The following is a 15,304-nucleotide window of genomic DNA, read 5'->3' on the forward strand; positions in this document are numbered from 1 at the left end:
TGGCCAATTTTTAATGTTTTTATTTCATAGGCCAAATTTTAATTTTACTATATGAAAGTGGCCATATTTATATATTAACTCTATAATAAATATGAATTTAATATTTTTATTTAAAATTGTAAAAAAATGGATTATCATTTAAATAAAAATGATTAATATTAATTAATCATTTAAATATTTAGCAACTATGAATTTATTTGTTATAAATAAAAATAAGAAGGATTAATATTGTATAATGATTTTTATTCAAAAGTTATTTAAATAATATAAGTAAGATAAATTTTGTAATTTTTTTTATATAAGAAGTAATTTATAATAGAAATTATTATTTTTATTTAAAATTATTTAAATATTAAAAAAATTATATTGCATATAAATATATAAAACCATTAAGAACTTTTTTTTTAAACTTATGATAAGTAATGAGAATTAAACTCATAACCAATAAAAATATAGATGAAAACTATCATTATATATTTACATTACATTTTCATTGGTTAATTTTATATCTGTAGTGTTCCTAACCACACTTAGTAAAATTTCAATTTAGAATTACTCCTGCACACCTCGAACTCTAACCGCCCTATCCCTCACACCCACTCTCTCTCAGGCGTTGTCACGACGGACAAATGAGAAGGAATCCTCACAATCTTCACCCCTCACCATTCAGTCGAAAATCGCGGCGCCGCTCGACTATTACTCAGTCACCGTTCTCCCAGCCGCAGCAGCACCACCACCGATCGTACGTCGCGGCTATTACAGCCGCCCTCAACCGCGCTCTCCCTTGGACCTGCTCTAACCCTAGCCGCCCTTTCCCTAGGACCAGCTCTCTCTCTAAGCTGTTGTCACCGCGCCTTTTGTCTTTCAAATCTAATTGCATTTTCTTGATTGTTCAATTTGACAAAAATCAAAGCTACTTAATTGTATTACTTCTCGTTTTTGACAATCATGATTAAATTTCCTTGCTTCGCTCGTCCTTTGTGATTGCAGGTTTTCTAGGACATGCATTATTTGGGTAAAGATTGGGGGATATATTTTTGTGATGATGATAATGGGGATTCTGCAGATCGGAAAGTTCTCTTAGAGGTAAATAATTATAGAAATTATTAACATATAAGGTTATTTTGAAACATGTTGATTATGCAATTTAGGCAGAATAACTTTCTTGTGACTCATTTCATGATTGGAGTTTGTGAGCTAACTTCGATGACTATTATACTGAGGTATATTTTGATGATTGTCAGGTTGGTTTTGGTTTTGGAGCTGGTAATACTATTTTTTTCTCTGATTAATTGTTGCCTATCCCATGTTCTTTTGCTGACTTTTTCTGTAAGATCTGTATTATATTGAGAATAGATGAAATGATAAATTTAGGATTCAAGCTCAAGTTATCCACTTATACTCACTCTTGTTTCTTCTAGCTTGAGAATTGATTCTTTCAATAACTGAAATCGATTAATTAAACTAACAATTGGATCAATTATAATTTTTAAGTTATTTTAACTTTGTTATTTGTACCTTAAAATATGTTAAATTGTGTATGTTGACTAATATTTTGTTTCTCTTAACTTGGCAGGAGTCATTGAAAAAGTTGTTACGGTGGTTAACCAATGTTCAACTCTTCCAATGTACAATGGAGTGACTTTTTTATCAAGAGCTTGAAGAAAAATTATGAGTCCTAGATTAATTGCAAATTGTAGATTAAGTGCTTAGTAATTTAGACATTTAAAATTATATGTAGTTAGTAATTTCAGACTTGTACTTTGATTTTGTTAAATATTTTTTTATGTAAAGGTTCTGTATGATATTCTTGTTATATTTAATGTGTTGAGTATTTGATTTTTGATTTTTTTAATTATAATTATAATTATGATTATAATTGACTAATAAAAGGTTATAATATTTGAAAATAGTAATATTTTTTCTAAAATTCAATTACTAAAAAAATATTTTTCTCCACACATATAAATATACCTTTAGTGACATATATATGTAGGCAAATATTTGATGATTTACCCACACATAAAATTTGCCACGTGTAAATGCCATGTCATTTCCACATCATCGCTGCAGTATATCATAAATATCTTTTCTCACACATAAAATGTATTATTCGTGACATATATACGTGTAGGTAAATCATTTACCCACACATATACATATGTGTGGGATAATACCCTTTATTTACAAAGTTTTACCCACACATGTTGACATTTGACTTATGTGTGGGTAAAAAGAAACAGTGACACATAAATATACTTTTAGCGACACATCCATGTGTGGCTAAAACCCTTAATTTCTTGCAGTAGTGTTAGTGTTATTTTCATACAGTTTCATTTTGTAGAACTATATAGTGTTAATGTCATTTGTAGAACATAAAGTGTTCTTTACAATAGTGTTATTGTCATTTCTATATAGTGTTATTTGTAAAACACGATTATATTATTTATATAACATGATAGTGTTAGTATCATTTTCATATAGTGTTATTGTCATTTATTAGAACATAAAAGTGTTCTTTATAATAGTGTTAGTGTCATTTCTATATAGTGTTATTTGTAAAACACGATAATATTATTTATATAACATGATAGTGTTAGTGCCATTTGTAGAACATAAATGTGTTCTTTATAATAGTGTTAGTGTCATTTCCATATAGTCATTTGTATAACAAAAAAGTGTTCTTTACAAAAAAGTGCCCTCATCATTGCTCTAGAGCAGGTTGTGGTTCAGGGTTCGGACTATGTGTGGATTGAGACGGACTGCACTTACATGGTCGATCTCTTCCGTTTGCGTTCCCACACGGTTCCTTGGAGGTTCTTCAGCCGTTGGCGGAAGGTACTTTCTTCCATTGCTGAGCTTCATATTATTATCACTCACATTTACAAGGAAGGGAATCGTGTTGCTGACTTCATGGCCTCTTCGGTGGTGGATGAAGGACTCTGGCCAATTGCGATCCCAGATATACTTCAGCTGGTTAGCGATGACAGGAGATGCTTGCCTTATGTTCGTATTGTCCTTTAAGAGTGTTGTGTTTTCCAGGGAAGTTACTGTCATTTTCTTGGTTTTTGTTTTTTGGTTTCCTTAGGTTTTTGGTTGTTTCCTGGGTCCGCTGGTTTTGGGTGGTTGTCCCTTCTTTTCGTGTTTCCGAGCCTCTACCGTGCTTTGGTTTAGTGTTGGCTCCCGGGGGCTCTGGCTTGTGTTGGGTTCTGGTGGTTAGCCTGGTCCTTTAGTCCGGCGTTCCTTGGGTGGTGCAAGGAGTCTAAGGTTTGGGAGGCAACGGCTTGATCAACTTTCCTTGAAGTGATTTGTCTGGTAGATTCTAGCAAGAGTGTCTTCATTGCAATAGGCTTAATATCTTTGGTTTGTATGGTTTGATTGATCTGAGCTCTTGGTCTCTGCTCCTCTGATGGTCGTACCATTATGAGCAGGGGAAACCTTGCGGGAAGTCTTTGGTTACCCCAATTACTTCATCCCGTGAAGATGGCCTTCAATGTGAAGTTTCTAATCTTTTAATTTAAGGATGAGGTCATAAAAGTAATTACATTAGGAGACTCACTGCTAGCGGAGAATCGGGTCTGACCGAATTGGTTGTTTTTCTTGATGTTGCTTCTCTGTACCTTGCTCTGCCCACTCCTCGAGGATAGCAGTTCTTAAGGCCTGGGTCTGGTTTGAGATGGTTTGGTTGTTGAGCCTCTTGGGTCCCTTCGCTGTTCCGGAGGATGTGTTGGGGCTTGCATGACCGGGCTGGAGTGGTGCTCTTCCCTTGGCTAGCGTCCCTGACTCCCTGGGGGGGTTTATTTTACCATTTTTCCTTTTGCTCGATGTCTTTTGCGCTTTTGTTTGCTTTGCATGTTCTTTTTTATGCTTCTTGGTTGGCAGGTGTGTGCGCGTCTGCTCTGGCGTTGGTTTGGTGTGCATGGTTTTCTGCTCTGGCTCTGCCTGGGGCTGCAGCTCTGGTGCGGTCTGCTCTGGCGCCTTTGCACTCTGGCTTTGGCTCTGGCTCTGTTGCTTCCGTCCTGGTGCTAGTTTGCTTTGGATATGCCAGAGCTGGTGCTGGTCTGCTCTGGACCTGCCAGAGCTGATGCTGTAATGCTCTGGTTCTGGGGTTCGGGTCGTTGCTCCGCTCTGTTTCTTTGTTGTTGCGGGTCAGCTCTGCTCTCTCTGGAGGTCAGCTTTGCTCTGGAGTTTAGCTCTACTCTGGAGGTCAGCTTTCCTCTGGAGTTTAGCTCTACTCTGGAGGTCAGCTCTGCTCTGAAGGTCAGCTCTGCTCTGGAGGTTTGCTCTGCTCTGGAGTCGGCCTTGCTCTGAAGTCAGCTTTGCTCCGTTAGTCGGCTCTGCTCTGTAAGTAAGCTTTGCTCTGTAAGTCGGCTCTGCTCTGGAGGTCTTCTTTCCTTTCGTTGCTCTGGTTGTGCTCTGGTTCGGCTGCTCTGCTCTGCGGTTTTTCCCGGTGCAGTCTTGCTCGCGTGGGTGGTTGCTCCTCCTAGTGTTGTGTTGGCTTTGCGTGTTTTTGTTCCTGCTTTGCTTGGTTGTGTTTTTTTCCCATTTTTCCGTTTTTGGGCTTTCTTTTGAGGCCCCTCTCCTTGTTTGCGCCTGTGCTCTCAAGGTTTTTACATTTTTTTCAATAAAATTTCCATTTCAGCAGTTAGTGTCATTTTTATATAGTGTTATTTGTAAAACACGATAGTATTATTTATATAACATGATAGTGTTAGTGTCATTTTCATATAGTGATAGTGTCATTTGTAGAATATAAAAGTGTTCTTTATAATAGTGTTAGCGTCATTTGTAGAATATAATAGTGTTATTTATATAATATGATAGTGTCATTTTATTGATGCATATAGTGTTATTTACTAAGAAAAATAGTGTCATTTATAATATAAATATAGTATCATTTTATTAATGTAAATAATATTTTTTATTAAGAAAAATTGTGTCAAGGAAAGAAAAATAAAAAATGAAAAAAAGAAAGAGAAGAAGAAAAAAAATACAATTTAAAACTAAAAAAAGAGTCCAAAAAAAAATTAAAACCGAAAATATAATTTAATAAAAAGAATAAAAGAAGAAGAAAAAATGAAAAACAAAAAAGAAAGAATAAAAAAATGATTTAAAGCAGTAAAAAAAATACTCTAGGCAAAGTGTTGGGTATCTTCGCCTAGCCAGGGTTACACCTCTTGTTTCCCGAACCTCATGTCTTCCCCACACGTACTCAAGTAATTGAATCTTCGTCTTCTTCTTCTCTGTCACTTCGACTTCTCTGCTCTACAGGGAAGCGACTTCTCTGCGCGACTTCTCTGCGCGACTTCTCTGCTCGGGGCGACTTCCCTGGCACTCGTCGACTTCGCTGGCGCTTCGACTCCGCTGGCGCCTCGACTCCTCTGGCGCTTCGACTCCGCTGGCGCTTCGACTTCGCTGGCGCCTCGACTTCGCTGCTCCTTCTTCACTTCTCTGCAACACACAAAGACAGGCAGCAAGTAAAAGAGAAACAAGGGAAAGTCAGAAGAAAGAAAGATAGAAATCAGAGGAAACTCGATGTAAGTTTCAGACTGATGTAAGTTTCTTACTCAAGGTACCTCTGGTACCTTGTCTCTTTTTATCTATTTAATGAAGTTTTCCTGATCAAAAAAAAAAAAAAAAAGAAATCAGAGGAAACTCGATGTGGGAAAAATGTGTCCTCGGGACACTTTGGCTCAGATTTCTCCCACAGTAGGCAACGGCTTCTTCCGGCAGCTCAATGATCACGGCTCAAGGGGAACAGGAGAAACAGATCAGCACCCCAATCTCGATTGCACAGCCACCAGCAGCAGGAATCCGATGGACAGGATTCCGATGGCTTGCACACCCACAAAGTATCACCAAACCAGGAAACCGATGGACAGGAATCCGGTGATACAAGCACTCAATCGAAGCGAAGTTCACACCCACAGTCACCAATCAGGAAACCACGAACAGGAATCCGGCGACACTTCAGGAAGGAATAGCAGAGCCTTCCGATCAAACAGTGTGTGAAACTTCCTTACGATTGAAAGACTTGCAGCAGGGATAAAAAAGGAGTGGAGGTCATTGGGAAGGAGGGTGGAGCATTGAAGTCGGAGGTGGGGATCGAGGAGACGGGCGGCGGAAAAAGATGAAGCGGTGCAGGTAAGTGAGGATGAGGGGAGTAAAACTGAAGGGCAGTGGGCTTAGGGTTTGGGAATGGGTCGGGTAGCAGATTTGGGCTAGGGAAGAGTATTGGGCCAGAGGAGTTAATGATAATTGGGCCAACTCTCCACACAAAGAAAAAAGAAATAACAATTGGAGGAAAAAAACGAAAAAGAAAGAAGAAGAAAAAAATATTGAAAACAGTAAAAAAGGGAAGCTAAACGCGGGCAGATTGATGCTACGTGTGTTAAAACCAACTGAGCTACCTATTTCTTTTGAAATTATTCTAGGCAATTAATATATATTCTTGTTTACTTGCCATGAATTTTGTGCAAAGAATATATATATTCGAATAAAGATTTAGAATGTATTTTATAAGAAAACATGAATATATAACCATAGACCTAAAAGAATTTCAAATCTCATGCATAATTATCTGCAAGGTTTAGCTGTTTCAAAATTTCTCTATATAATCATATCTTCTCTTTTATCAATTCGACTACATTATTATTATTATTAGAATTCGAGTACATTATTAAAGTGATCACCAATATGTAGTTTGTATCTATTTTAGTTGACATCCTATTCATTCTATTATTTGTTACTAGAATAATGTGATTTTGTCACATCATGCTCAACCATAAATTAACTAAATTGAATAAAAGTTGATCCATTTAATTATTTTTTTTATCAAAATAAAAAAGAATTTAGCTAATTTTAGTAATTAATTGTACACACGTTGTAGTTTTTTTCCCCCTTTCATTTTCATATATATATATATATATATATATATATATATATATATATATATATATATTTTAAATAGTACATTTATGAGTTGATCCCAAATTAAGATGCCAAAGAAGTACTACTTGAGCAAGTTGGCTAGAGGAAGATAAGTCAAAAGAGACAAATAAAAAATTATAGTTAATGCACATTTATCAACAATAATAATTTTATACAACGGTATTATGGCCGGCCATAATTAAATTAATTAAATTGAATAAAACTTTATTCTTTTAAATGTTTTTGATCAAAATAAAAATAAAAATTAACTACGATGTGTACAAATATCAAAACTAGCTATCTCATTTTTTTTTGTTTGAACCAAACAATTTAAATGAATCAAGTTTTTTTCAATTTGATTAGTTAGTTTATATCCAGTCATTATATTGCGGCATAGAATTATTGTTGCTAATATTGTGTGCATTAACTATACTTTTTTATGTCTCTTTTCTTTTGATTATCTTCCTCTAGCTAACTTACTCGAGTAGTACTTTTCTTGCATCTTAATAATGTGGGATCAACTCATAAATGTACTCAATTATGTTAATATAATATTTCGTTATTATTCGACTCACATGATAACTATGAGTGAAATAGGAGTATATATATAGTCCATGTACATATGCAACTTCTTTATATAGTTGTTTACTTTAATTTATCAATACTTCAAATCTAAGCAATATATCTTTTATCAACATGCATTCGTATCGATGAAGGCTTCACATGCAGATGCGATTAGACACAATTTGTTTGATAAAAGTGCGTTCTCTTTGATTATAATTTTATCATGAGAAAAGAAGGGATATATAAAATTTCATGCTTTAAATCATTTCTTTGTCATTTTCTATTTGACCCTCACGTATTCCTCATTTTCACTACAAAGGAGACATAATATAATTATCCCTCCAAAAATTGTGTCTAATTGCATCTGCAGCCGAAGAATAACAAGAACTCATTTTTATATAATTAAATTTTCAATTTATCATGATTTTTCCAAGATAAAACATTCCGGCCACTTCTTAAATCTAACGTGAAAATTTTACTTGGCGTAGTAAGTGTTGGTGTTAACATAGCATTCCCAAAATTTTAATTAAAAATCAATTAATTAAGGGCAAAGGTACAGATTGGTCCCTGAACTCGACCCCTCTAGAACGTTGAGCCCCCCATACTCGGTCAAGGCGCGTTGACCTCCCTGAACTCCCGAGAAAAAGGTGCAACTAAACCCACGAGTTTAACGGCGATACGGTTTAACGTTGTTAAACGTTTTTTTTTCCTGATCATCTTCTCCTGCTGGATTCCTTCAATTTTTCGGCGAGAACCACCGGCTCGAACGGCCAAGGATGGAGCACCGCCGCCGCCGCTCGCCTTCCCCTCATCTCTCTCTCGCGTTTCCGGCAACGGATCTGTCTTCCCTCTCTCTCTCGGATCTCTGACAGCAGACGACCAAGGATGGAGCGTCGCTGCCGCCGCTCACCTCCCCCTAATCCCTTTCTCGCGTTTTCGGCAACGGATCTGTCCTCCCTTTCTCTCTTGCATCTCTGATAGCGCCGGACGGCCAAGGATGGAGCGCCGGCGCCGCTCGCCTCCCCCTCATCCCTCTCTCGCGTTTCTGACAGCTGATGGCCAAGGAGGAGCCGCCACTGCAGATCTGCTCCGGTTGCGCCTCGCATTTGGTTGGGGTGGGGCGCTTGTCAGAGAAGAAGTGGCGCCGGCAAGATTTTCCCTTTCAATAGATGAATGTCGCCGGAAAATTGAAGGAATCCAGCCGAAGAAGATGACCAAAAAATTAAAAAAAAAATGTTTAACGGCGTTAAACTGCCGTTAAACTCGTGGGTTTAGTTGTACCTTTTTCTCGGGAGTTCAAGGAGGTCAACTCGCCTTGACCGAGTATGGAGGGCTCAACGCTCTAGGGGGTTGAGTTCTGGGACCAATCTGCACATTTTCCCATTAATTAATTAATTTCCAAACTTCAATCCTCATGTCTTCCTGCTCGGCCGAGACCATCAGAAGAGGTTCTTCTTACATGGAGTTCGATTGCGATGCCCTAATTGTTTAGGTTTGCCATATCAACGCATACAATAATGTTGCCGTGTTTGTTTTGAGCTATAAGGTAGGGATGGTAGGGATAAGTTTCATTTATCAGTTTATACCTCATTTGTTTGACATAATAAAAAATTCGATCAGATTATATAAATTTTCGGGCAATACCATTTCTCTTGGGAAATAAATAATTTTATATCTAAGGAAGTGGTATAGTTTTAACCACTTTATAAGAAGAGGATAAATGTATTATCATTGAAACCAAACAAGATATAAAAACTGTGGTCTCCACTTTAAGTGGTAAATTTATATCTCATTATTTTATATCTTTATTTAGAGGGATAAAAAGCAAGCACACCTTCAGGGTTAAGAATAATTATTAGGCTTGTCGATCAGTTCGGGTTCGGTTACCTGAACCAAAAATTTTGATTACCCTAAACCTATTTTCGTCCATTTTCAATAACCGTTCCCAATAATAAAGACACACATCTATTTAAACAACCCTAATAACTATACTCCCTCCATCCCATTATTGAAAACACACTTTCCTTATTGGGTTATCCCAATAATAAAGACACACATCTATTTTTGGAAAAAATTAGGGGAGTATTACATTTAATTAATCCTACCATAATTACACTATAAAAGTTGAAACCCTAAACTATTCTAACCTATTCTCTCCCAAACCAGCCACCCCATTTCTGGAACACACCCAAATTCGCCGCCCATCTCCTCCTCCTCATCCTCAGCGAAGTTGCCGCCGGCGAGGCACAGCCACCGCCGAACACCCCTCGCCCCTCCGTCAACTACCATTTATGGGGGCTAGGTTTTGCAGGGCGTCTGTGAAGAGAGGTGAAGGGAAGAGGGTGACGTATTCTTCCTCTGGAATCGCCGCCGACCTCCATTTGGAATCGTCGGCACCCTTCACCTCGTCCCTCTGTCGAGTTCTTCCTTTGGAATTGCCGCCGCCCTCCTCTTCAATCCTAGATCTCCGGTCCGGTTGAAAACCCCTGGCCCCAATTTCCAACCTCTGATCTTCACTGCCGCAACCGCCGCCCTCCTCTCCAACCTTAGATCTCCACTGCCGCAACCGCCATTTCCAGAGGCGCCGCCTAAAAACCCTAGCCCCAATTTTCAGAAATCGTCCCAAAAATCGGCCTATGATCTCCAGATCTCCATCACCATCTCCTGACTAGCGGCCGTGGCCGGTGATGATTCTGCCAAGAAAATGGAGCGTCGATTTTGGGTTCATTGTTTTTTTTTTATTCAATTTCATTGTACTGCCTTTTTTAATTTTCCTGTAATACACTGTGAATTGAAATTTTCAAATCTGAATTGGAATGCACCTGGAATTTTTGGTTTGATTGTGCAATTTGCTTGTGTGAGTTCACGGTTATGGTGATAATTTTGGTCGGCGGTGGTGGTGGTGGTTTGTATTGGTACACTGCTGCCACCTTTTTGGAAAGAAACAGTAACTTAAGAAAGACAACAAACAGAAAAATCAAAAAAAAAATAATGAGAATAATTAAATTAATTAAAATTTTTGAAATTCTGAATTTTTAAAATTAAAAAATAAATTTGCAATGTAAAATAAAAATAAATAAATTCAACAAACAAAAGTTAATCAACTACACTAATGATGTGGGCCACAACACTTTATCACATAAACTACATCTCCTTAATCTACGTGCCCAAATGAAGTGTGTCTTCATTATTGAGACGGAGGGAGTATATTGTTGAATTTGGAACGACATTGCCATTTATTATTAGTATATATTTTTTGGTCATTATAAATTCGAATGATTCGATTCGATTATCGGATTATTCAATACCCGATATCCGTTTAGACAACCCTAATAATTATATATATGGTTGAATTTGGAACGACATGGGCATTTATTATTAGTATATGGTTTAAGAGTTAAATAAACTAAAAATGGTACATCGAAATTCAAGAGTTCGTTGAGATTACGTATTGTCCCAAAATTTTATATATAATAATGTGACCGCATCTAGTCATGTGTAGTTTGAGATTGCATCTGATTTATTTTAATCCTTAAATGATCGAAACATATGCACTTTCGAGTTTTATATTTTAGTGGATTAGGTCTCTCATATTAACTATACCACCAACTCTTAATTAATCTGAATTTAACTTTTAATCATAAACATCACGTCGCCGCACTTGAGATTTTATGTGTAAAAATGGAGTCAACTAATAAAATATTCATTTTACTATTGTAAAGATAAACAGTAATTATTAAAATAAAAAATATTAAAATTGCCATTTTTATAATTTTACATTTATTATTATTTTGCCTATAATTCACAATTACAAAGCTTTTTAATCGTAAATTGATCTTATTTTGACAATTAATTTTTTATCACAAAACTTTTTAATTGTGAATTTTGCATGTACCGTTCACAACCACAAATTTTTTTATTTATAAATTAAGGCTAATTCACACGAATTGTGTGTAAAACTGTATTTTAGTAAAAAAAAAAAGTTGACTATTATTTGTAATACTTTTTATTTCTAATGATAATATTTTGTCTTAACAATAATACAATGGATATTTTTGATACATCGACTCTTTACTAGAAACTATGGAAACACAATTAAAAATTTGCGACTGCATCAGTTCCCCATTACAAAACCACAGAAATATAAAGCTTATTTAATTAACCCCTCACATTTGAGCAATCTCAATTTCATCATCAATCTCGTTGAGCCTAGAGTTGTAGGTGGTGTAGATGGTGTATTCCAACACGGCGTAGCTCGTCGGAAAATCGATCGAGTAGGTGCTTTGGATCGCGTACCCGCGGGCGAATCGGAAGACGCCGGTGCCGCCGACCACCGGCAGCTCCCGCTGCGCGTCCATGACTTGGTTCCGGCCGAGGATGCTGAGCGTGCTGCCGGCGAACCGCCCCACCGTGAAGTAGAAGTTGAGGTTCATCGCAATGCCGAACGTCGCAAGGTCGGCGTTGGTGGTAAGCCCTTGGGTCCGGCCGAGCGCCCTCGAGCCGAACTTCGGGCCCTCCGTGATTAGGTCGTCGAGGACGTGAACGCTGCCGAAGGCCGTCGGGTGGGTCGGGGTGATGGAGGCCTTCGCCACCTCGAACACCGTGGCATTGACGTGGCCGATCCGCAGATCCTGGACGTAGAAATGGAGTTTCATCACCTTTTCTTTTCCTCCGCAGACGTCGCGGAGGAATGTTTCTTGTTCCTCTGCGCCGTCGCGAAGGAAAAGTTTGCTATTATCGGACACAGCTAGTGTGCACACTGATAAATACGATATTATCAAAATTAGGGCGATTGCTAGTTTAGCCATGTTTTTTCCAATTTTGCAAAAATTAGATCGTTTTGTTTTGTGTTGCGATTCCTTGAATATAGAGATGGGATTATATATAGTGAGAGAGGGATATGACAAGTGGGGCCATCAATAATATTTAAATGAGTTAGTCATCTCACAAGTTGATTTCTTTATTTAAAATTTTGATAAATAAAATCAAGAATTATTTAAATAAATTAATTGCCTCACAAGTTGATTTTAATGTGATTTTTAAAGTGTGGCGAATTAAATTATTATTTTTTTAGTTATTATAATTTTGTACTCTCAATTTTTTTCCATCGCCGCAATGTTGTCATGAACATGCAATTTTATAGTATATTCTTGTGACCTTCTCCTTCATAGTTTTGGCATGTCATTTTTGGACCTATTTGTGATAATTTGGTTCGGCCGTCGCTTGAAAAAAATTCGGTAAACAGAAATACAAAAATTAAAAATTTTATAATTTAATCAATCACATTTTAAAAATTACATTAAAATTATAATTTTAATATAATTCGTAAAATGAAATCCCCATTTTTTACTCGTAAAAGTGCTAATATTGATATGTGAATGTGTAAAACAAGTTTTGAAGTTTTGCTTCATTATTTCTAAGCAGCCGGGAGCCCGGGCTCAAGTTGCGCACTTCGCCACTACATGTTACATTACAAATACTTTTAAATAGTTAAATACACTAGTTTTAAAATATGTGAAATGTGCAGAATAAGTTTTGGAGGTTTGTTGCATTATCTTTTAGCAGCCGGGACCGCGCCACTACAGGTTAAATAGTACTCCCTCTACCTTTCTTCCGTCGAAAATAAATCGTACGTATTTTTTTGACCGTTCTCAATGTGCGTTGTTTTCTTTTTCACAAAATCTTGAGTACACTTGAGTATACCGTATAATTGAATTGATCCATACCTAAAATTCATCCAACAAAGTGATGAATCAACTGAAAATAATTCATGTTATATATATATATATATATATATATATATATATATATATATATATATTGAGAGAGAGAGAGAGAGAGAGAGAGAGAGAGAGAGAGAGAAGAGTTATGCTACAAATTTCTTTTAAAACCGGAACTACAAACCAAGGGCGGAGCCAAGTCCCTAACAACAAGAGAGACAAAGGATTTTGCCTCTACATGTTTTAATTTTTAGTGGGGCAAAATTAAATATTTTTATGATTTTATATACATCTATACTATATTAAAAAAGAAGTTTCCAATTTAAAATCAATTTCAAATTAATTTCAAAATTGAGTGGCAATTTTGTAGTTATAATAAAATTGAAGGTTTCTGTTTAAACTACTATATTTTTCTTTTTATTTTCATTTTCTTTAACTTCTTATTTGTTGTTACATTTCTTTCCAAAATTGTGAAATTCGATTAATTATGAAATATTTAATATGCATATCAAATTAAAGATCACGATAAGAGCTTTAATATGATATATTTTATGAAAATATTTAATTTAAAATGTAAAAATTAAATTTGTTTAAATATTAAAGTTTTATAAATTTCTCTCTCCTCTGTCATCTTTTTTGAATAAATATATTTTAAATTCTTTTCAATTAGTATTTTATTTTTAATTTTTTAACTTATTTTTTTGATTTTGTTTTTCATATATATTGTATGAAGTATCATGATAACCCCTGTGCGATTTTTATAAACGGAATTGATAATCATACACAAATTATAATCTTTTGCTAATGATATTTTTTTTATAAAAATAAATGAGACATTGTATAAAAATAAATGATACATTAACACTTTTAATGCATACAAATAACACTTTTAATAACAAAATAATACTTTGTTCGATTAACTTGGCTGGAAATGAAATAGAGAGGGGGAGGGGGAGGGGGAGGGGTTGGGGGGGGGGGGTCATGCGTGCATTTGACCCAACCACATAATTATTTATGACGGAAAAATTTACCACGATTAAATATAAAACTCCAAAAAAGTATATATACTATACATGTATATTTTAAATTTTTTTCATATTTGACTGTTACTACTTAATAAAAGTGATGATTTAAAAATTTTATGTTTATTAATATAATATTAAATCTACAATACATACAATACTCCCCGTGCAACGCACGGGAGACATACTAGTTATAATGTATTTAAGAGTAGCTAAAAAAAATTAAGGTGGGGCTACCACTCCACCATGTAGCTCCGCCAGTGCTACAAACCATGAATTTTACGGGGAATATGTATGATTTATCACTACATTTATTGATATTTAAACTTTGATATTGACTATTTTGGGATAATGAGTATATGTGTTGGATATGTTGCTAGTTCTGCTGGAAATCGAGTATATAATAGGTTGTAACTAGGTAAACAAAAATTAAAATAAAAAATACAAAATTTTAGCAACTTAATCCGTAGCTAAATCCAAATAGCAGGTGAAAAACTCCAGTCGCCGGATTCGTCTACTAGCGGACTAGCTACGGATTTGTCCGTAGCCGTTTAGCTACGGATTTTTCCGTAGCTAAGTCCGTTGGTGACCGTTAGGGGACGATTACGGCTACACACTCCGGCAAGGGATATTTCCGTAGCTAAATCCGTAGCTAACGTTAACGAGGGATCGGATTTCCGTGGCTAAAAATTTAGCGACGAGCGATATTATACCATCGGACGACGTCCGTTTCCAATCCGTAGGTAAAACTGTTTAGCTACGGAGTTAGTGTTTTTAGCTATGGAAATTTTCATAGCTATTTTCGGCGAATTGTGTATTGTATCGTGTAAATGTATGGATTGAAAAATTAATAATTTCGCTCTCTATGAGATTCAAGCTAGGATCATAAATTCATTCAACAAAATAACGAATTCATCATAGATTTTCATGAGCTCGGAGTTGAAAATCGTTCATAAGCAGTGTATTCGATTAATGTGGTCGTTCATATTGGATTGGTGGATTTCATGGATTGAATTTGTTCGTATGTTAATATGATAGATATTCATATTGTATTGGCGGATTTCATGG

General features: G+C 36.0%; 1 protein-coding gene and 1 long non-coding RNA gene across 2 annotated transcripts; one reads left to right on the top strand and one right to left on the bottom strand.

Annotated features, from left to right (window-relative positions):
• Window positions 1-657: 657 nt before the first annotated feature.
• LOC130989338 (uncharacterized) lies at window positions 658-1,843 on the top strand. The gene is made up of 3 exons (XR_009090567.1): window positions 658-841; window positions 991-1,086; window positions 1,577-1,843. It is a non-coding gene; the product is annotated as an uncharacterized LOC130989338 (long non-coding RNA).
• Window positions 1,844-11,484: 9,641 nt separating this feature from the next.
• LOC130989339 (dirigent protein 11-like) lies at window positions 11,485-12,439 on the bottom strand. The gene has a single exon (XM_057913300.1). The coding sequence runs from the start codon at window positions 12,300-12,302 to the stop codon at window positions 11,661-11,663; it is 642 nt and encodes a 213-aa protein (XP_057769283.1). The 5' UTR covers window positions 12,303-12,439; the 3' UTR covers window positions 11,485-11,660.
• Window positions 12,440-15,304: the final 2,865 nt, after the last annotated feature.

This window comes from Salvia miltiorrhiza, chromosome 6 (assembly GCF_028751815.1).
Source record: "Salvia miltiorrhiza cultivar Shanhuang (shh) chromosome 6, IMPLAD_Smil_shh, whole genome shotgun sequence".
NCBI lineage: Eukaryota > Viridiplantae > Streptophyta > Magnoliopsida > Lamiales > Lamiaceae > Salvia > Salvia miltiorrhiza.

Excerpts from the sequence above, each read along its gene's own strand:
- LOC130989339 (XM_057913300.1), bottom strand. The coding sequence starts at position 12,302 with ATGGCTAAACTAGCAATCGCCCTAATTTTGATAATATCGTATTTATCA.